This window comes from Chanodichthys erythropterus, chromosome 16 (assembly GCF_024489055.1).
Source record: "Chanodichthys erythropterus isolate Z2021 chromosome 16, ASM2448905v1, whole genome shotgun sequence".
NCBI classification, from domain to species: Eukaryota; Metazoa; Chordata; class Actinopteri; order Cypriniformes; family Xenocyprididae; genus Chanodichthys; species Chanodichthys erythropterus.
The window spans coordinates 6,257,893-6,281,342 of record NC_090236.1 but is presented as its reverse complement, the minus strand read 5'-3'; the positions used below and the strand labels follow the sequence as shown (position 1 = coordinate 6,281,342).

The following is a 23,450-nucleotide window of genomic DNA, read 5'->3' as shown; positions in this document are numbered from 1 at the left end:
ATTCTGAGCAATTATAATTTTAAGCAGTGTATTGTTAGTGTGCTAGGGCACAGTGACTTTATGAATGTGAAGGAATTATCCGTATTGATTTTAAATTAGGCATTGCATTTTGTGTTTACAGGGTTACAGTTGTAATAGTGTAAAAGTGTTATAATTCATCAAACTTTGTTACTTTGGTTAAGAAAACCAGGTGCAGAAACACTTGGTAAGGGATCACCCATCGTTGCATTATGGGGGAGGGGTTGGGAGTATATATAAAATTTATGCAGATGGAAATTGAGATTCTTTTACACAGCATTTAATTTTAGTGTTTATCGAACATTGTGGTCACGCTACTTTCTTGTGCTGCATGTGTTTGTTTAGAGAAGTGTTATGTGTTCTTTTGTGTTGCTCATGTGGTATACCCCTCTTCTCGGTCAATGGTATGTTCCTCTGGTGCCGCGCTCTTCAGTCTGCGTGAAACATTCTGAAGAGAGGTATGTCTCTGTTAAAGGTGCCCTAGAATGTTTTTTCACAAGATGTAATATAAGTCTAAGGTGTCCCCTGAATGTGTCTGTGAAGTTTCAGCTCAAAATACCCCATAGATTTTTTTTAATTAATTTTTTTAACTGCCTATTTTGGGGCATCATTAACTATGCACCGATTCAGAGTGCGTGGTCCCTTTAAATCTCGTGCTCACTGCCCCCAGAGCTTGCGACTGTAAAAAACAAAGTTCACACAGCTAATATAACCCCTTAAATGTATCTTTACAAGATGTTCGTCATGCATGCTGCGTGCATGCATCGAATCATGTGAGTATAGTATTTATTTGGATGTTTACATTTGATTCTGAATGAGTTTGATAGTGCTCTGTGGCTAAAGCTAACATTACACACTGTTGGAGAGATTTATAAAGAATGAAGTTGTGTTTATGCATTATACAGACTGCAAGTGTTTAAAAATGAAAATAACGACGGCTCTTGTCTCAGTGAGAAACGATGGTAACTTTAACCACATTTAACAGTACATTAGCAACATGCTAACAAAACATCTAGAAAGACAGTTTACAAATATCACAAAAAATATCATGATATCATGGATCATGTCAGTTATTATTGCTCCATCTGCCATTTTTCGCTATTGTCCTTGCTTGCTTACCTAGTCTGATGATTCAGCTGTGCACAGATCCAGACGTTAATACTGCCTTCCCTTGTCTAATGCCTTGAACATGGGCTGGCATATGCAAATATTGGGGTCATACATATTAATGATCCCGACTGTTATGTAACAGTCGGTGTTGAGATTCGCTTGTTTTCCGGAGGTCTTTTAAACAAATGAGATTTACATAAGAAGGAGCATGTGCATGTTTAATACTTTACATAAACTGTATAGCTTAAAACGTGTGATTGTGACATATTTCTATGAATGGCACAGCATCTGAAATATCAGTTTATGTCTTGTTCATTCTCATGAGTATGAGGAAGTTTATTAACGTTCATCTGAGTTTCATTTCATTACATTTTGATGACACGAGTGGTTAAAGGGTTAGTTCACCCAAAAATGAAATTTATGTCATTAATGACTCACCCTCATGTCGATCCAAACCCGTAAGACCTCCGTTCATCTTTGGAACACAGTTTAAGATATTTTAGATTTAGTCCACGAGCTTTCTGTCCCTCCATTGAAAATGTATGTACAGTATACTGTCTATGTCCAGAAAGGTAATAAAAACATCATCAAAGTAGTCCATGTGACATCAGTTGGTTAGTTAGAATTTTTTGAAGCATCGAAAATACATTTTGGTCCAAAAATAACAAAAACTACGGCTTTATTCAGCATTGTCTTCTCTTCAGGGTCTGTTGTATACAGTATATCCACTTTCACTCCACAGTGACGCTGCTTCTTCTTCTTCTTTCCTGTTTTACGGCGGTTGGCATCCAGCTTATTGGTGCATTACCGCCCCCTTCTGCTCCGGACAGTGACGCTGCTGACGTGTTATCTAGTGCGCCCAAACTTCGTTTACAGTCTGAGGGAGACGCACGCTGTATTCAAACTATTCTACATTGTTTGTATTTTGGTATTGCTATATATTCTTTAAATGGTGCGTAGGTGTGCATGTCGTGGATGTCCTAATCGCGTCACTGTCTGGAGCAGAAGGGGGCGGTAATGCACCAATAAGCTGGATGCCAACCACCTTTTACATTTTTCTACATATTTTTTCTTACAGTGTAGGCTACCTAACTGAACTACACGTATAGGAACAAATTAACATGCTGTATCATAAATGATCAATTATTATTGAACAATTGCAACTAGCAACTTAGTTCACATATAATGTGTGTACTGTTAGGCATCTTTCTTCAGCTCTCTCCAGGCTGATGTGCTGCTTGGCTGGCTATGGTTTCCTCTTTTTGTGTAATTTAGATGAAAATATGTGCCTTTTTATTGTTTGAGGCACTTTTCAAAAGTTTTTAAAAGTTGCCAAATACATTTTAAAAATAGTTAAATTTGTTGCTAAGTGCTCTTCGAAAAAAAAAAGTTGCTAGGGCTAGTCTGAGAAGTTACTAAATCTAGCAACAAAATTGCTAAATTGCCAACAGATTGGGACACTTTTTGCCATTGAGATGAAGGGGGAAAAGTCTCCCCAATCAACCTGAATTCACCCCAAGTATAATAAAGTTGGCGCTCTTTAACTAAACGCTGCTGAACCTACTTTACAAAGCCTTCCACTAAAGTAAGTGCGTGCAGGTTCCAGTGGGAGATGCGTTCTATGCCTATAGGTTCCAGGCGCGTTTTCTTTGAGAATTATCGACAAAATTAAAGTAAGATAAAGACGCTTACTTAAACGTGTGTTAAAAAGTTTGGTTAAAATAAACGTAGGCTATTTGTTATGAATAATTCAGTGAAATTTCAATTATGAAACATAGATGGCAATGTCTCATTTTTTGACTGGTTTTATGTCAGGTGGTACAACCATAGACTCTGTGATACAACCAAATAGTTGTATAGCTACTGTAAGTTGTACCACCTGACATGGAAAGTGAACCAGCCTACTGAACCAAACTTGAAATTAGCAGATTTCACCATATCTGAGAGAGATCTGCAAGCCTTTTTCATTCTCCTCTGCATTACCATGTTCACTGTTATTACCTTCTAATTTCATAATACAAGAGCCATGTTTGCAGTTGTGAAATTTGAGAATAAACTTGCTGGACAAAAGTTTTTCAATGATCTCAAAAGCTTTAAAACTACTGATATTTATAAAATGTGTTATATGAAAGGTTTCAAATCTAAAATGATGCCATAGTATTTTGTTTATTTATTTATTTATTTATTATTATTAAGACACCATTTTAAATAGTATTCTTAGCCTTTTCATTTGTTTGGACAGTTGCACCACCTGACATTTTGGGGGTTTAAGATAACAAAACATAAAGTAATATGTATTATAAATACTAAAAATGAATTCAAACTAAATAGATTTTATAGAATAAGGTGATATATGTCATGAATTTATCAAATTATTTTAAAAGTAAATAATGCACTTGGACACAAAAATATGCACATATCATGCATTGACCCTTGAATGTGCATTGTGGCCCCTGCTTAAAAAACTTTACTATCATCCACTGTCTGTAACTTGTTACTGAGTTATTGAACTGCTTATTAAATCAATGTCACATTTGCAATTGTGCAGACGTTCAGAAATATAGAACTCTTGTTTATTTTATAAATATAAAGAACAACAGGTTACCTCATAATATAGTATAACCCTGAGTACAATGGTATTTGTAAATGGATGTTTCCAAAGTGCACTTTACATTAATCTTTTAATCAAACTGTCTGTGCTTTAGCCTATAGTCAGACTCAAAAGGTTTTGTCTGTTCATTTTCTGTTGCTTTGCAGACTTGTTACCACAATTTGAGGCACGTGTAAATTAAAAATAATAATAAAATAGCATTGTGTTTATTATTTATATATTTTGCAATGTCAAAATTTAGTTTACAAAGAAGTGGATGAACTATTAATATAACTAAACAATATGATGTCAATCTGGATGATACAGCAACATTTATTTAGGACTCGACTCAGCTATAGGCTATAGAAATAAAATCTGTACAGAACAGAAAAAAATTAAAAATAAATCCATTTACCTTATTCTATGTCCTTCTCAGATGACAAAATATATCTCAGCAGGCCAAAAGTTCATAGTTCAATGTTTTCTTTATCTTCAATAATAAATTTATTTAGTTTTAACAAATACTTGTAGTAAATGAGTCATCTTGAGTTAATTTGGTAATGTTTTTTTCAAATAATATTTCAGTTCAGTTCACCAATCAATTATAGCATTAAACAGTAACATGATTTTATCATTTAATTTCCTGCCTGTTCATTTATGCAGTTGCCCAACTAAAGCAATATATTCACCTAGAGAATGATTAAGAATCTGAACGCACCAGTTCTTCAGAGAGGTAGGGCTCTTCTTCCTGAAGAATCATGATGAATTGAGCTTTTGCAGTGACACCACTTGAATTCACTGTGTAACAGATCTTTCTCATACTATCCTGACTGCTTAAATTACAATGTGTGATTTCAGAATATAATTCCTCATGAATTATTCTCTGCTCACGCAGTTTATCTGCAATGCTCTTCACATTTTTAACCCTTTGAATGAGAGCCGATCTGTGTTTATCAAAAAATGTAGCTTTATCAATCTTAGAATTCAGTTGTGGCTCATCTTGGACTTGCCTTTGATTTAACTGGGCAAGTTCATCTTTCCATATTGTGGCAGTCCACACGGACTTCTTGTCCTCGTCTCTGATAAGATTCATTTGTACGTCACCATCCTGAAGCTGTTTGACCTTGAAGAAGTTTGGATCAACATCTGTTGTAAATGAAATCCCCTCTACAGGATGAACAGAAGCACCAGGAACCTCAAGAAGGTGTGGTGTTTTCATCCGAAATGGTCTGTTAGGTCTGGGATGGCTGATCGGATGACTTGATTTTTCATTTTGCTCTACTTTCTCTTTTGAACAAGTGTCATTCACTGGAAAAAAGTAGATGTGAAGAATGAGAGGATCTTTACAGCGCATGTAGAGAAGAAGATTGCAGTGTGCTTCCCACTTCATGATCCAGCTTATAATTAGAGTTGTAAGAGAGAAGGCTGGTTGGAGTATTTTAGCACGATGACGGGTCATCTCTACAGACTGTAAAGATATTCCTTCATCTCTCTTGATGAGGAGCTTCACAGCATCTTTGAGAGAGGGGTCAGACTCTGCTAAACAGGCATAATGAGGCAGATGAGCCTCCTCCAGTTTCCCTGAGATCACGCTCACATCAATCACTGGACCAATTCTCTCACACTGAAGCCTCTCCAGCTCTGCACTGAGGAAACGTCCATCCACCTCACGGTACTGGAGAGTGACGTCACCAGAACAGACCCATCGCATTCTGGTCCTGCTGCACTCGAATCGACCCGCCTGAGTGCTGATCCTGAACTTTGACCCTCCTTCATCTGTACAGACTGACGGCTCCACCTGAACCCACTGATCACTATCAACAATGTGAACACAAGACTGACAGTGAAGATTCATTTCAGAAGGTTCAGGAGCAGAGATGTTCAGCCTAGAGAACAGAGATGATAATGATAAAATGTGGAGAATTGTGGTAAACCTAATAAAGAGATTAATTTACAGTATAGGAACTATTGCTTAAACATGCATTGAGGAGAATATATCAATGATTTTCCTCTTGATCACAACCCTTTTGCCTTATCTTTTTATTTCCTGTCAGTTGGTTTTGGTGTTTGTATTCCACTCATGTTTCACAATGCTTTGCTCAAGGTATAAGAAGGAAAGGTAACTGCTGATCTACCACTCGTGCACACTAGTGAGTAACTTCAGACTAGAAGAAAGGCTTTTACCCTGCCTCTTCTGCACAGCAGTGATGGTTACAGCTAAGTTTTTCTACACAGTATGTTGTCCATTCTACTACATTCTATATATTTAAATATGTAACTTAATAAATAACTTTGCCTGCTTTAAAGACTTGGAGAATCTTTCCTTTTAACACTGACAAAATTCAAAGCTGTATTTTTTTTTTAAAGCTAAAGTGATTATTTAAGAATAATAACAACTTTAATGGAGTCAGAATAATTATACTGGAGTCAGATATCTGAATTATGCACATCATCCTTCAAAGGCTTTTTATTCCGATTATTGGTTCAAAATAGTATAAACTTCCAATCTTACAGTTTGATATCAAATGCAAACACAAGTGTCCACTAAAGTGTGACTTAAGCATCTAACTTTTTAGGGGCACTGTACCTGTTATCACAACATGACAGAAAATCAATTTCATAGATAACAGCAAATGCTCGTACCTGATCTCCTGTAGACTGTTGCATTTCTCAACGAGGGAAATGATCCCAGAAGCCCAGCTCTCATTCAGACTGAACACCTTCAGATCCAACTTCTTCAAACCCACAGAGTGAAATGAAGACAGCAGCAAACTGACATGATCCTCAAGAGCTGAAGAGCTGCAAAAATATGTTCCACAACAAAATATTTCTACAAAAATATGACCACAACATGTTTTGTTGTTGTTTTATAACAGTAAAGCTACTGATGATATATGCCAAAATTAACATTTTCTTACTCTTCTGCTAGCTTTCCTGCCTTGCTGAGTGTCTGTAAGAAGAGTGTCCAGTCAGTGTTGGATATCTCTGAGTGTGAACATGTAAGACTGATGTTTAAGACTGCTGGAAATGATGGATTCTTCTCTGAGGAGCTCAAAGACAACCTGAAACAGAAAGAGACACAGAGGAACATTTGATAACAGCAACATACACTCACTATGACGGATATCTTTTGTGTTCCATAACATAAATTATATAAGTATATATAATTATTCTTGATAAGAAAGATCATAATTTATGTGCAATATTTTCTTACAAGATTTCTCCAGAAGTGACTGACAGATCAAGCGTCCATCTGGGACTCTCTGCACTGTATTCATCCTCTTGAACTCTACCAAGTAATAGAACCAGATAACTTTTCAAATTTTAAAATTTAATAATTACAATTTAAAACATTTATTTATACATATGACTGTATTGGAAGTGTGTGTTTATTAAAATTACTTCAGTTCTTTCAAGATTTTTGATTCTCCAAGAATCTGGATCAAATCTCCAACTTCTGGAAGGTTTTTCACTGATAACCTTGAACCAAAAACGAAATTAATTTAGAATTTAAATGAATTTAAAACATTTAAGCCTTGGCATAAATATGATATTTAGGTCAATGTCAAATAAGATGTCCATGATAAAGAAGAAATCTCTTAAAAATCTAGTTTAAAATACTTCTGCATAGAGATCTCATGTTGATTTCATATAATTTTTGAAAATTTCAGCAAATGTTCTTATTTAATGTTAAAAAAAATGTCAATTAAAAAAATCAAAACCGTGATATTTCCAGTTTTAGTATTGTTGCTGTTATTGTTGTTGTTGTCGCCATGTCACTGACCCATATACCACAAAAACACTTGCAAGTCACAATATAAGTAAAAATATTCTGCATTTGTATTTTAGGGAGTTTCAATAAATAATTACATTTCAATCTTCAAGAGTTTCTCCATGCATCACACTGACCTCAGAGTCTCACACATACAGAGTGCTGGCTGAAGAATCTTGAGTTTATCAGCTGTTAAATCACAGTACATGAGGTTCAGTTCTCTGATGTGTGGACAGCACTGAAGACAGTACAGCAGCACCCAACAGTCTGTGCTCCTCAGGGAGATGTTTGACAGATCCATGAAGCTGTGAGCTTCCAGAACTTTCCTTTCAAACCCCAGATTTTGGAGCTCATACAGACACTGGAGAACATATAGTTCACATCCATGCCATGTTGTCATTGTAAGAATTCTTTGCTTCAGTGTTTTCTTCAGTTTTCTTTTCCTCAGTTTTATGGTGTTAGAGACAGTTAATTTGATTTTTTTTAAAAGTGAGCTGATCACCTCCTCATTTAAGAGACCATAGAAGAACAGCAAAACTGATGGGATGGGATTTGATCTTCTTTCAAGAGATAGGCATTCAACTATAGCTGAGCCCATCAAGTTCAACAGTTCACTGACTTTCCACCAAGACACTTCTTCATCAAGCAGGACCCAAAGAGCAGCGAAAAACCACTGAAAGCTGAAGTGCATGAACTTGAAAACTGGTTCTGGTTTTTCTTTTCCATTAACATAATCTTTATACAAGAACAGACACTTGGCGGCAACTAAGCCAGTCTCTGCCACATCGTTTTCATCAAAAAAGACTTGCTGATTTTGTATTCCTCTTTGTGCCAGCTGACCCAGATTCCTCAGCGTGATGAGGACATACTTACTCTGGCCATGATGCTCCAGTAGAGCAGACACAAAGTGCACATATATGGAGGTGGTTGTCTTTAGTTTTTTCACCATAACCTGACTATCAGTTGAGTATTTCTTCAGACAAAAACAGACCATCCAACACAGCAAAGGCACAGAGCAGGTAGTCATGAGGCCTTCATTTGTCTTCACACTCTCATATGTTTTCTTAAAGAGTTGCTCATCCTGAAAGAACTTGTGGAAGTACTCCTGCACCCCTCTCTCAGAGAAACCCATAATCTCAGTGAAACGCTGAGGCCCCTCAATGAGATTCATCACAGTATCAGCAGCTATAGATCTCATAGTTACAAGCATGAATGATTCTGGCAGCAAGACTCCCCTCAACAGGTTCCTAAGAATAACCATAGGTGACGCTCTCTTGGATGGATTACTGTGTGAAGGAACGAAATGAATGAGTGAACAAGACTCATACTCATCCATTCCATCAATGAGGAAGAGGACTTTCTCTGGTGTTAACTGTAGTGATTGTGAGATCTGATCTGATGTTAAACTGCTACTGCAGCTCAAGAGATCAATCAAGCTCTTCACATCAGAAACACACTTCAGCTCTTCACACTTCAACAGAAAAACTAGATCAAATATTTCAGAGTAAAGTTCTCCAGAAGCCCAGTCCAACATGATCTTCTGTAATGTGAAGGATTTACCTCTTCCAGAATCACCACTGAGAATCACAGTTTTCGGTGTTTTTCCATCGCTGTCGGGACTGAACAGCTGGTCTATTCTGATGCTGTGATTCTTGTCATTTGATAACAGCTGAGATGATGTTTTTGCTCCAGAAGCTTGAGCAGACTTCATATATTCATGACAGTATTTCTCAGCCTGCTCTTTGCTCCTCTGAATGATCACTGGTTTGGTGTAACGGGCAGCCAGTTCCACACGTTCATTAGATGGAGGGTTATACTCTGTCACAAACTTGCATCTGTCAATAACTGTCTTCCTGTACTGAAGATTTATGCTGCTCCAATCTACATAAAAAAAAATACAACAGGGAAAATAGGTGCGCTGAATGTTGTTACTGAAAACCCCTGTGGCGTATTAAGTAGAATGAGGAAGTTGTTGAGTGCATATCTTGCACAATCCCTTTCCATGCAACAATGCTAGACATGCTTTGTGAATAGAAAAATCTGATGCAACAACAACAGACCTAAAATGAAATGCTGTAACTGACACTTTCATGACTAGTAATTTGTGTAGTTATTTGTGAACTGTGCAGCCTTATTGTGTGTATAAGGGTTAGTTCACCCAAAAATGAAAATTCTGTCATTTATTACTTACCCTCATGTCGTTCCACACCTGTAAGACCTTCGTTAATCTTTGGAACACAAATTAAGATATTTTAGTTGAAATCTGATGGCTCCGTGAGGCCTCCATAGGGAGCAATGACATTTCCTCTCTCAAGATCCATTAATGTACTAAAAACATATTTAAATCGGTTCATGTGAGTACAGTGGTTAAATATTAATATTATAAAGCTACAAGAATATTTTTGGTGCGGCAAAAAAACAAAATAACGACTTATTTAGTGATGGCCGATTTCAAAACACTGCTTCAGGAAGCTTCGAAGCATTATGAATCAGTGTATCGAATCATGATTCAGATCGCGGGTCAAACCTGCCAAACTGCTGAAATCACGTGACTTTGGCACTCCGAATTGCAGATTCGACACACTGATGATTCACAATGCTCCGATGTTTTCTGAAGCAGTGTTTTGAAATCGGCCATCACTATATAAGTCATTATTTATTTATTTATTTATTTATTGGCGCACCAAAAATATTCTCGTTGCTTTATAATATTAATATTGAACCACTGTACTCACATGAACCGAGGTGTCTTACGGGTGTGGAACGGCATGAGGGTAAGTAATAAATAACAGAATTTTCATTTTTAGGTGAACTAACCCTTTAACATAGTATTGTACAATACAAGACAGGACTCCTTTCTAAATATAAAAAAAACAATAAGAACTTTACCCATTCCATATATCTTCTCTATTTGCCATCTATCTAGTTTCTCTTTTGGCTGAGAGGCAGATGCTTGTGCATCAGAAGAGAGGGGATATCTGACAGTGGTGCTCGGTGAGTCTGGTCCAAAAGGGAAAATGAGAGGCCCAAACTACATGAAGAAAAAATACATTCACAAAGACAATCTGCTTCAGAGATACATTAATACATACAATACAAACCATTTGGAATATCATACGTTAAACATAAATTAACTATTATACTAAGTTAGGGGTGTGACGAGATCTCGTGAGACTAATATGTGACGAGATTTCTCGTCAAGGCGAAAAGTAGTCTCATGATGTTGCCATGACTGTTAGGATGATTAGGAAAGAATATGCCACCGCTTCGTTTACATTATGCCTCCAATGTCGTTTTGCTTTGTATTTAAATAAAAAACATTTAATTCAGTTAGAAACGGTTGCCGCCGCTCCATATTTACAAGCCAAAGTAAACGCGAGCGCGCATTCAAATGCGATTTCAATACCGCGCATTTTGAAAGTAGCTCCCTGATGAATGCAAATATCTCTCAATATGAAAGCTATTTTAGGTTGGGCAGTGTAGTTGTAACCATCTCTTAGCTCTGTATCAAAGAAAAAATTGGTCTTATTTGCACTTTGAATAGAGAGTGCGATGGTTGCACTTATTGTAAAGTGTTACCATAAAAATGAATAACAGTTTTCTCTTAATCTTATTAAGCACAAACAATAAGGTTTCATTTGTTAACATTAGTTAATGCACTGTGAACTATCATGAACTAACAATGAACGGCTATTTTTATTAACTAACATAAACAAAGATTAATAAATACTGTAGCAAATATATTGTTCATTGTTAGTTGATGTTGGTTAATACATTAATGTTAATAAATGAGACCTTATTGTAAAGTGTTACCATTTTTATTTATACTGTTTTATTTCTATGATCAGTTTGTGGAAAGGAGTTCAGTTAGGAGGTTCAAAAGTTGTAGAAGCTCATAAATCATGTACAGTAAGGTCTGAAGAGACTGAAATCATACAGGAGTCAGTCAGTTGAGTTAGTGGCAAAACCTTTTACAGTACTTGAGTATTGTTGTCTTTTACTGCATATGATAATTCATACTCAGAAAGTAGAACTGAAATGACATTCCTTACAAGATGATTAGTTAAAACATTTCAAATACACCTGCAGAATATTTTTTCTAGTCATGTATTTCACCATTGAGGATTTCTTAAAAATAGTGTGTAAAAATCTTGTCTTGTCTCGTCTTGTGAACTCAATCTCGAGTCTCGTCTTGTCTCGTGAGATACCTGTCTCGTCACACCCCTATACTAAGTCCTTTCACTCAGTGAGTGAAAAGATCTTTCCAGTACCTCAGACAGCCTGTTTCCAGTGGGGTTTAAATTAACTATATTCAAATGGCCCAGCACTGGATTCCTCACTGACTGACAGGAGCAGTTCTGCAACGGTTCTTTCAGCTCTTTTCAAAACTCACCGCGTCAGCTGAAGCTGCATAACAACGCATGACCCCCTTCTTTTTGTGCTGGATATCCTGACGGAATTGTGTGGAACAATGTAGGTTATAATCGGCTATGACAAAGTCATCCAAATTTATGGACAGTGAGCAAAAAAAATAATAATAATCAGCCATAGACTAAACTTCTAGAAATATTGTAGAAGATAATAGTTTTAATATGATAAAAGCGATCAAAAATGAATGAGAAACAACATGTTCAGTGTTCAGATCATTATCCACATTCAGCACATACCAGTTTCTCACTCCTTTCTGCTGCAGCTGATACAGTCTCATGGTTTTTGTGCTCGTCCATCATACACAGATAACAGATATACTGCTGGTCAGTATGACAAAAATATTCCAGTGGTTTATCATGTTGAGAGCAGATCATCTCCTGCAGTCGTCCCGTGACATCTGTCATACTGTGTCTTTGAAAGAAACTGTCATGTTCTTTGAGGTGATTTTGGCAAAAAGAGATCCGACACACCAGACAAGACTTGATGGCTTTGTTTTTATCCCAAGTACAGACGTCACACTCACACCAAACAGGGCGAGTAGCATGTAGTTTTGTCTTCTTGAGTTTCTCCAGCACTTCAGCCAGCATGGTGTTTTTACCTAAAGCAGGTCTTGGAGTGAAGGTCTGTCTGCACTGAGGACAGCTGTAGACTCTCTTCTGATCATCCTGATCCCAGCAGCCTGTAATACAGCTCATACAGTAACTGTGTCCACAGGGAAAGATCACTGGATCCTTCAGTAGATCCAGACAGACTGAACAGTTGAACTGATCCTCAAGCCATGACATACCAACGTCTGCCATTTTTCTGTGAACACAAATGCACACAGCAAAACAAACAACAGCCTAAACACTGTCAAAGTCAACCACTGCAGCTAAGCTTTATTTTTAAATACTTAGTAAATCCCGGTAAGGCACTCCCTGCAAAATGTGTTCAGTCTCTGGGTGTTTCAAGAAATGGTATTCTTAAGACGTGGGCAAAATGGGTGTGTCCAAAGACTGAAGGTTTGACTTCAGAAGACTGTCCCTACTAATAGATGCCATATCTACACAATTCTGCTATTGACAATTGATGTTTTTGATGTGTGTGTGTGTGTGTGTGTGTGTTGACATAAAATAAATAAAATATGCTTAAAACCTTTCTCATGCTCCTTTTAATTACAGGCAGCGTGCGTGATCCTTTAAAGGGGTAGTTCACCCAAATATGAAAATTTGTTGTTTATCTGCTTACCTCCAGGGCATCCAAGATGTAGGTGACTTTGTTTCTTCAATAGAACACAAATGATGATTTTTAACTCCAACCGTTGTGGTCTGTCAGTCGTATAATGCGTGTCAATGGTAACAAAATCTATGAGAGTAAAAAAAACATGCACAGATAAATCCAAATTAAACCCTGCGTGACGACACATTGATGTCCTAAGACACGAAACGATCGGTTTGTGTGAGAAACCGAACAGTATTTTTTACCTCTAATACACCACTATGTCCAACTTCCTTGAGCGCACATGAGGTGTGTATGTGCTCTGGCGTAGTTTAAACATGGTGCCTGTAGTACAACAGTTGTTATACAAATGGAAAATCACTAAAAAACATGTTTTTATTACATCAAAACTTCATTTTATTTTGTTACTTTTCATAAGGGCAGCTTTACAAATAAAACGGACACATACAAAGATCTTGTTCACATACCTCAGTTGGATGTGGAAAAACCATTGGCACAGCTGATGGTTTCAGTCGTACGTGATCCTCTCCTGGGTCTGTAAATTATCAGGGGAAAAATTATCGCTGCAGACCCTCAACAACTTTAGTACATTAATGGGTGTGTTGATATCCAGCCGAAGAGCAATCAACCATAACTTCAGGCGAGCAGGCTCAGAAGTTGGAAATACGAAAGTCACCACTCCTGAATGAGATCGCACGAGAGAACGTAATCTTTTAGTTTTAAGTCGGTTTGAACAATCCGGATAAGCGCAAGTACCATTTTGATTAGCCGTCGCACCTACAATGTTTGTGCACTGTGTAAACAATGAGTGACGTATACCCACGAAAGATCACTTCTGGCGCTTTCGTAAACTACGCCAGAGCGCATACACACCTCACGCACCAGATGCCGAGAGTGCACTCAAGGCAGTTGGACATAGTGGTGTATACCGATCATTTCGTGTCTTAGGACATCAATGTGTCGTCACGAGCCGCAGGGTTTAATTTGGATTTGTGGGTGAATGTTTTTTTTACTCTCATAGATTTTGTTACCATTGCCATGCATTATACGACTGACAGAAGGCAGTGGTTGGATTTGATCTTTTCAGCATTATATAATGAAATACAGTGGGTACGGAAAGTATTCAGACCCCCTTAAATTTTTCACTCTTTGTTATATTGCAGCCAATTGCTAAAATCATTTAAGTTCATTTTTTTCCTCATTAATGTACACACAGCACCCCATATTGACAGAAAAACACAGAATTGTTGACATTTTTGCAGATTTATTAAAAAAGAAAAACTGAAATATCACATGGTCCCAAGTATTCAGACCCTTTGCTCAGTTTTTAGTAGAAGCACCCTTTTGATCTAATACAGCCATGAGTCTTTTTGGGAAAGATGCAACAACTTTTTCCACCTGGATTTGGGGATCCTCTGCCATTCCTCCTTGCAGATCCTCTCCAGTTCTGTCAGGTTGGATGGTAAACGTTGGTGGACAGCCATTTTTAGGTCTCTCCAGAGATGCTCAATTGGGTTTAAGTCAGGGCTCTGGCTGGGCTATTCAAGAACAGTCACGGAGTTGTTGTGAAGCCACTCCTTCGTTATTTTAGCTGTGTGCTTAGGGTCATTGTCTCGTTGGAAGGTAAACCTTCGGCCCAGTCTGAGGTCCTGAGCACTCTGGAGAAAATCCCGGTAGTAAATCCCGGTAAGGCACTCCCTGCAAAATGTGTTCAGTCTCTGGGTGTTTCCAGAAATGGTATTCTTAAGACGTGGGCAAAATGGGTGTGTCCAAAGACTGAAGGTTTGACTTCAGAAGACTTCAGTCTAAGGTCCTGAGCACTCTGGAGAAGGTTTTCGTCCAGGATATCCCTGTACTTGGCCGCATTCATCTTTCCCTCGATTGCAACCAGTCGTCCTGTCCCTGCAGCTGAAAAACACCCCCACAACATGATGCTGCCACCACCATGCTTCACTGTTGGGACTGTATTGGACAGGTGATGAGCAGTGCCTGGTTTTCTCCACACATACCGCTTAGAATTAAGGCCAAAAAGTTCTATCTTGGTCTCATCAGACCAGAGAATCTTATTTCTCACCATCTTGGAGTCCTTCAGGTGTTTTTTTAGCAAACTTCATGCAGGCTTTCATGTGTCTTGCACTGAGGAGATGCTTCCGTCTGGCCATTCTGCCATAAAGACCCGACTGGTGGAGGGCTGCAGTGATGGTTGACTTTCTACAACTTTCTCCCATCTCCCGACTGCATCTCTGAAGCTCAGCCACAGTGATCTTTGGGTTCTTCTTTACCTCTCTCACCAAGGCTCTTCTCCCCCGATAGCTCAGTTTGGCCGGACGGCCAGCTCTAGGAAGGGTTCTGGTCATCCAAAACATCTTCCATTTAAGGATTATGTGTTAAGGAACCTTAAGTGCAGATTTTTTTTTTGTAACCTTGGCCAGATCTGTGCCTTCCCACAATTCTGTCTCTGAGCTCCTTTGACCTCATGATTCTCATTTGCTCTGACATGCACTGTGAGCTGTAAGGTCTTATATAGACAGGTGTGTGGCTTTCCTAATCAAGTCCAATCAGTATAATCAAACACAGCTGGACTCAAATGAAGGTGTAGAACCATCTCAAGGATGATCAGAAGAAATGGACAGCACCTAAGTTAAATATATGAGTGTCACAGCAAAGGGTCTGAATACTTAGGACCATGTGATATTTCAGTTTTTCTTTTTTAATATATCAGAAAAAATGTCAACAATTCTGTGTTTTTCTGTCAATATGGGGTGCTGTGTGTACATCCATGAATTTAAATGATTTTAGCAAATGGCTGCAATATAACAAAGAGTGAAAAATTTAAGGGGGTCTGAATACTTTCTGTACCCACTCTATATAAAATATATAAATGCATTTCTCTCTGCACTTGTTGGTTTAAATTACATTCACCTATTTATTTAAGGGGTGGTTCACTGTTTAACATGTCTTAATGTTTCATTAAAAAAAAAAAAAAAACACTTTATTTTTCATATATTTTACCTTTATTCTAGACCAGTCTCTATTGTCATTTGAACCTGACATTATAATAAACACTAGACACCCTATTGGCCTCTTTGGACTGTTGCTGTGATCAATGAGTCATATTGTGCAGGGCAAGACTGTGCTGTAAACCCTATCTTTAACCCAATTTTAGCTTTTCTTGAACTTAGAATTGACCACCATTGATAAAATGAAACAAATCATCAAATACAAATCACACAGGCTGCTTTCTGTATTTTTATAACACTAAAATGACACAGATATTTACAGATAGATACTCCATACAACAACAAAGATAACTGATGGATCCATATTATATGATACAACTACAGTGCAATGATAAAGTGATAAAGATAAAGTGATAATAGTAAATAGTTTGTTATACACTATATATAAGAAATAGTTTATGTAGTATATAATATAATAATATAGTCAATAATAAAGTATATAATATTGTCAACAAACAAACAGTATACAGCCAATAAAATAGCAGACCTGCCAACCTTGGAAAAGTTTTTCGAGTACCAGTGTGACGGGACAGGACACGGGGTTTTTTTGGGGGGGGGGGGGGGGTGCACAAACACACACCCATCTTCGTTAATCTAATTTTGACTGTTAATTTTTTATAATTTGACACAATTAAAAATTTCACTACACCTGCTCAAAAGCATTTTTTTATTCATGATTAATATTGGATTGCATAATGTGTGCTTATACAAACTGACAACCACAAGTGAATCACATTCACATATTTAATATGGACTAAACATTTTTGTTTGCAATTTCAAGTAGGCTCTATTTACATGGAAAACTTGAAAACTTGGTTTTAAAAATGCCAAGCATGAAAATGTAAAAAATGCTTAAATTTACTTTTTTTCCCCCCAGACATTAGAAACAAAGTCTGGACTATTTGTGAAAATTAATTTAAAAACTTTTACTTATCCTTTAACACTTTTTTTTAACATAATTTCGAAAATAAGTCCTAAAAAATCTCATATCCGCAACAGTCTGAAAACATCAACACTGTTAGAAAAGCTAATATATTTTCACATTTTTAAAAATGGATTATTAATAGTCATGCACAGTTACTTGAAATTCTGAAATAATATTTATTTTTAGTTTAACAGTTTTTTTTTATTTTGATTAATTTCTCTCATTACCGCAACACCTTCCACAATTTACAACCATTTTTTTTTAAATATTTCGATGAAACCTGACGTATTTTCAAAATAACATGATAAATCTGAAAGAACATAATTTGTAGATTCTGCACATGCATTTAAAATCAAAGTACTATGTTGCTATTAATTAAATTAACATTTAATGAACATCTGTTGCGGTAATGATACATAGGTTTCGGAAATTAGGTTAATTATTTCGGTAATGATAATACGTATTCTTGTCTAAGATTTTGTTAAAAACAAATTTTAAAGTAGAAAAAACTGATAATATTTGCACAATCATGCATTCAAGTTCAAAACAGTTTTATTTCCAATGTAGGTTAGTGGTTGTTTCAAAACAAAAAAACAAGTTGCAGAACTGTTTACATGTACTCTAAACATTGTAATCTGATTCAAATATCCGTTTATATGTGTTTTATATACATTCCGATTAAAACATTTAAAACGGTGCGTAGTCTTTGTTGATATTGAAGGGACTTTCGCCACACTAGAGTGACGCTGTCACTGAAATAAACAAATCTGATTGCACGGTATGGTTTGGAGTTGACTCGAGGAGCGACGAGTCAAGAAGATATATCATTCTGGACTTGCCAGGCAAGCGGTAACCAGGGTTGCGTCAACATGATGATCATGTATCGACGATAGCCAGAGATATTGTCAAAAGCATCAAATCTTGGCAATATTAAGAGGATTTGGTATTTCCAATTAATTTAGGCCTGTTACATTCTTCTAGTCTATTACTATAACTATTTGGTTCAGCTACTTTTATTATTAAATTAATATTAGACGTGCTGTGAGGATAATAAAAGATTAGGCTATTTGCTATCTTTGAAAATGTTTTAAACATTTTTTTTTAGGTCTATTATAGACCTATAATTCGTTGTATAAAGAAAAATATTGTGTGTAGGTAATAATATTTCCTAACACTGCAGTCATCAATGAAAATTGAGCGCAGCTTTACTTCAAGCACCGACTTAAAAAAAAACAACCTGTTTAACACTAAATACTATTATTCTCATTTGTTTCACTAGCCTATATGTACGGCCACAAGAGAAATAATGGAATACAGTTATATACTGTTATCAGCATATTATGTTGAAATTTGTCTCTGAGAGAATATGCTCCGTTAATGCAGCATCAGACAGCTCCGTCACTGTTTACTTTCACCTTCTGTAGTGAATACTGACCGAGGTTGAGACTTTTTCATCGGCATAACTCTTGCGCAAAGTTTGCACGTTGCTTCTTGAGTGAGATATCCATTGGCTCCCCTTCTTGTTTTAAAACGGTAAGATTTTCAATATTATGATGAAGGGATACATAAGCTACTGTCTGTTGGCATACATCTTTACAACTAAAGTTCCAATCCGATCGAAATTTCATTCGGATCGAGCTCAATCGGATCGATTAAGTGTTTACATGAACGTTTTTCAATCTGACCGACTGAATCTGCTTTTGTTGATGTCAGCTTAAAGAGAAACAAACAGTAATTTTGATTCAAATATATTAAATATTAAAGATATTAAATATGGACATACTAATATCAAATAACAGATAAATAACATATCTTTTAATCTTAAACTTCTCTCTTTTAGAGTTTGCAGGTAATTACCTCAATGGACCCACATAACTGCCTCTTTTTAGTTCCGACCATACTCATACGTAAAGTTACTCCACCCCAAAATGAAAATTGTCATTAATCACTTACCCCCATGTCGTTCCAAACCTGTAAAAGCTTAGTTCGTCTTCGGAACACAATTTAAGATATTTTGGATGAAAACCGGGAGGCTTGTAATTGTTCCATTGACTGCCAAGTAATTAACACTCTCAAGGCCCAGAAAAGTATGAAAGACATCCTCAAAATAGTCCATCTGCCATCAGTGGTTCAATCTGAATGAAGCGGCAAGAACACTTTTTTTGTGCACAAATATATACAAAATAAAATATCGACTTTATTAAACTTTTTCTTCTCCTCTGTGACACTTCCTGGAAGCACGTTCATGAGTTCACAAGCAGTCCACGACACAAGCGTACAGACCAAACATGCTAGACAAGCGTGCCTCAGATCATGCACAATGAATACACCGTGACCTGCTAACGTAGAGGCCAGTGTACAGACAGAGAACGCTGGAAGACGCTGTGCTTGATCTGTACGCATGTGTCGTGGTCTGCTTGTGAACTCATGAACGCGCTTCCAGGAAGTGTCACGGAGGAGAAGAAAAAGTTTAGGAAAGTCGATATTTTGTTTTCTTTGTGCACAAAAAGTGTTCTCGTCGCTTCATAAAATTCAGATTGAACCACTGATGGCAGATGGACTATTTTGACGATGTCTTTCATATTTCATCTGGGCTTTGACAGTTGGCAGTCAATGGAACAGTCACAAACCTCCCGGTTTTCATCCAAAATATCTTAATTTATGTTCTGACGAACAAAGCTTTTAGAGGTTTGGAAGAAGCGGCTAACAATTCTGCGCATTAATCTTCTCTGTCTGTTGGGTAATATTCTCTGATCTCTCTTCTGTCTTTTCCTTAGGTTTAAAGTATCTTTAGTCCTGTCCAGAAGCTTCTCTTCTGTGTTATTTTTCTTTTCTTCGTTTTGGGTGATTCTTTTGGGGTAGATGTTTTTATTTCTCTTGGTGTCTACACTGCGTTCCAAATTATTATGCAAGTGACATATCAGTAAGATTTCAGTAGAATAAACATTTTAGATTTTTGTTTTTCTAAGAAAATGTTTGTTTGTTTGTTTATTTATTCATGTCTTTTTAGATAACTGGTATCAATCTCAGACAAATTAATTTGCCAGATCTATGGAAACCCTACTTAGAGGTTGTTCCACATTATTAAGAAAGTCACAGTTTTCATGCAATATGGGGAGGAAGAAAGATCTTTTTGAAGATGAAAAGCATGAAATGGTGCAATGTTGTGCAAAAGGCATAAAAACAACTAATATTGTGTGAAACTGAATGGAGATTATCAAATTATCATAAGATTTGTGAGTGATTTAGAGCACAGCAGAACTCGGTCAGATAAAGGCTTATTAATGAAAGTTCCTGTCAAAAAAATTAATTGTATTAAAAGGGCAGCTATAAAAAAGCCAGTGTTGAGCAGCAAACAGGTATTTGAAGCTGCTGGTGTCTCTGGAGTCTCAAGAAGCTCTCCATGCAGGATGGCAGTTGCGCGTAAAGATGCATTTCAGACACCACTAACCAAACCTAACAAAGAGAAACATTTACAGTGGGTGTAGAAATACATGAAGACTAATTTTTTAAATAGTTTTATTCACTAACTAATGCTGTAGATGGTCTAAACGGATGGATTTCTGGATGGCTGGTGAATGGCCACCATGTTCCAACAAGACTGCAACGTCAGCAAGGAGCTAGCGGGTGATGATTTGGGCTGGAATATTGGGAAATTAGATGGAAGGTCTCTTTAGGGTCTCTGAGGGTATTTAAATGACTTTTGCAAGATATGTGGAGATCATAACTGGCCATTTTCAGCTATGGTATAAAAAGGAGGATAGTGCCTTCTGAAATACTATGCACTATGCACTATTCCATGCTGCAAAAAAAAAAAAAACACCACAGCAATAAAACTGTTTGAAAATGTATTTCTACACTCACTGTAAATGTTTCTCTTTGTTTGGTTTGGTTAGTGGTGTCTGAAATGCATCTTTACGCACAACTGCCAGCCTGCATGGAGAGCTTCTTGAGACTCCAGAGACTCCAGCAGCTTCAAATACCTGTTTGCTGCTCAACACTGGCTTTTTTATAGCTGCCCTTTTAATACAGTTAATTTTTTTGACAGGAACTTTCATTAGCCTTTATCTGACCGAGTTCTGCTGTGCTCTAAATCACTCACAAATCTTATGATAATTCGATAATCTCCATTCAATTTCACACAATATTAGTTGTTTTCATGCCTTTTGCACAACATTGCACCATTTCATGCTTTTCATCTTCAGAAAGATCTTGCTTCCTCTCCATATTGCATGAAAACTGTGACTTGCTTAATAATGTGGAACAACCTCTAAGTAGGGTTTCCAGATCTGGCAAATTATTTTGTCTGAGATTGATACCAGTTATCTAAAAAGACATGGATAAATAAACAAACAAACATTTTCTTAGAAAAACTAAAATCTGAATGTTTATTCTAGTGAAATCTTACTGATACTGTATGTCACTTGCATAATAATTTGGAACGCAGTGTATATCTCATTTTTGGGGGGAGTTAAGTTGATGTCATTACGCTGTAAAGAAAATTGATATATTTATACAAGTTGGAAACTAAAAAAACTAAAAAAAAGAGCTTTAGAACTTTTGAGAATAGTGTATATTGTGTTAGTTGAACTTAATTACATTAAAATTATAATTATACAGTTATTTTAACTTAACTGTTGTTTGGCTTTGAAAATAATGTTTAAGTTCAGTAATCTTACATTAATACAAATGATGTGAAACTTCCTTAGTTACTCTACCTTGTGTAGACCTCCATACAGTTATTTATACTTATTGAAATGGAAACTTAACTGAAAATAACCTTATTCACTCTAATAGTGACTTGAAACAAAACACAACTGTTACAATGAATTATAAAAAAAACATCATGTCATCATAACTCAAAAAAAAAGTTATTCAGGAGCATCATCCGTGATCAATCTGAGCATGTTCAGCAGCCTATTAGTTGCACCTGACCATAAAACCTGACATTTTAAGCTCTTGCCTTTTAATATTTTAATAATATAAGTTGCTCCTACTAAATTAAGTATAAATTTACATCTTTTTAATGTTGACCTCTACATTTGAAAGTTCGGTCAACCTTTAAAATAGATTTGACAAAAATTTTTTTACTGGGACATTTACCTGCTGAGTCAAGAATGGCTGTTCTTTTGGGGCAGCATCTTGAAGATTTTCTTGAACTTCATTTGCTTCTTCAAGAATTCTCATTTCCGAAACAGAAGTTCTCTTTACCGCAACTGCTGTTAAATGGTTGCGGTATATGAGAATGGTGTTGTGGAGGATGAGGTACCTCAGTATGTTTTGCTAACAATAGAGAAGCCATTAAGGCTTTGCTAATTTTTTACTCAGTGCATATAATTAGACTTTAATAAAGCACATTTTCATAAAAAATTGTAAATCTAACAATTTTCGAAATGTAGAAAACTACCTGTTTCGGTAATGATAATCGAAATGTCGTGTAAGCATTCTGACAAGAGAATATTTAACATTTAACTGGAGAGATATAAAGAGATGATCTTACCTGGTAGCCATCTTGAAGTAATTGGCCCATGTGCTTGGCTACTCAAAATCAAACTCTATTTAAATTCTGTATTCTGTGCTTAAACAATCCTCAAAAAGTGTTGCGGAGGATGAGAACATCTGGCATGGACACATCATTTTCCTAATTTTTCTTCTTTATTATTATACATGAATATTCAGTAAATTGTTTTTCTGTCATCTGAAATAATCTAGTAAAACATCCATTAATTTTTTTCTAAATTATTTTATGTTAATTTGTTTAAATTACAACATAACACACGTTCAAACACAGCCGGACGCATTGCGGTAATGAGAATTTCAGCAGAAAATGCAATAAAATTGAAAAATAATAAATTCTTATGTTGAAATCACACATTGTGCAAGGTAGAGAACAGTATTGTCTTTATTCTGATGCTTTTTAATATTACTATATTACACATTTTATATTTAAAATCATTAGTGCCGTGGTGTTTTAATGGTTTCGTGAGAATCACCCACATACAACTAACCTGACAGTTGAGTCCTTTACACAGGTTTTGTAATGAAAACTAGTCTAAAATTAAGAAACCCTTAGAAAAGAGTAAACATTGAGTTTACATGTGATTCATTTAAAATACTTAATTTATTATTCCAATATCCAAATATGCTAAAATATTTGGATATTGGAATAATATTGGATAGTAAATCCCACAGAAAAAAAAGGTATCTATTTGTAACATGCTGTATTTGAACAAGACAAACATTCGCTGAGGTTAGCCAATACAAACATATTTATAGAAAACAGTAAACAGTGAATAGACAGGACCCATAAGGGCAAAACGAATCGAGTATTCAAGAATATAAAGAAGTTAGTTATATAACGAGGGG

At 36.3% G+C, this 23,450-nt stretch overlaps 1 protein-coding gene across 1 annotated transcript; it reads right to left on the bottom strand.

The window, feature by feature from the left end:
- Positions 1 to 4,333: 4,333 nt before the first annotated feature.
- Positions 4,334 to 12,721, bottom strand: LOC137003153 (NACHT, LRR and PYD domains-containing protein 1 homolog). The gene is made up of 8 exons (XM_067363203.1): positions 12,158 to 12,721; positions 10,380 to 10,521; positions 7,628 to 9,371; positions 7,121 to 7,198; positions 6,933 to 7,007; positions 6,637 to 6,780; positions 6,362 to 6,517; positions 4,334 to 5,604 (listed from the first exon to the last, which is right to left on the bottom strand). The coding sequence occupies exons 1-8, from the start codon at positions 12,719 to 12,721 to the stop codon at positions 4,419 to 4,421; spliced, it is 4,089 nt and encodes a 1,362-aa protein (XP_067219304.1). The 3' UTR covers positions 4,334 to 4,418.
- Positions 12,722 to 23,450: the final 10,729 nt, after the last annotated feature.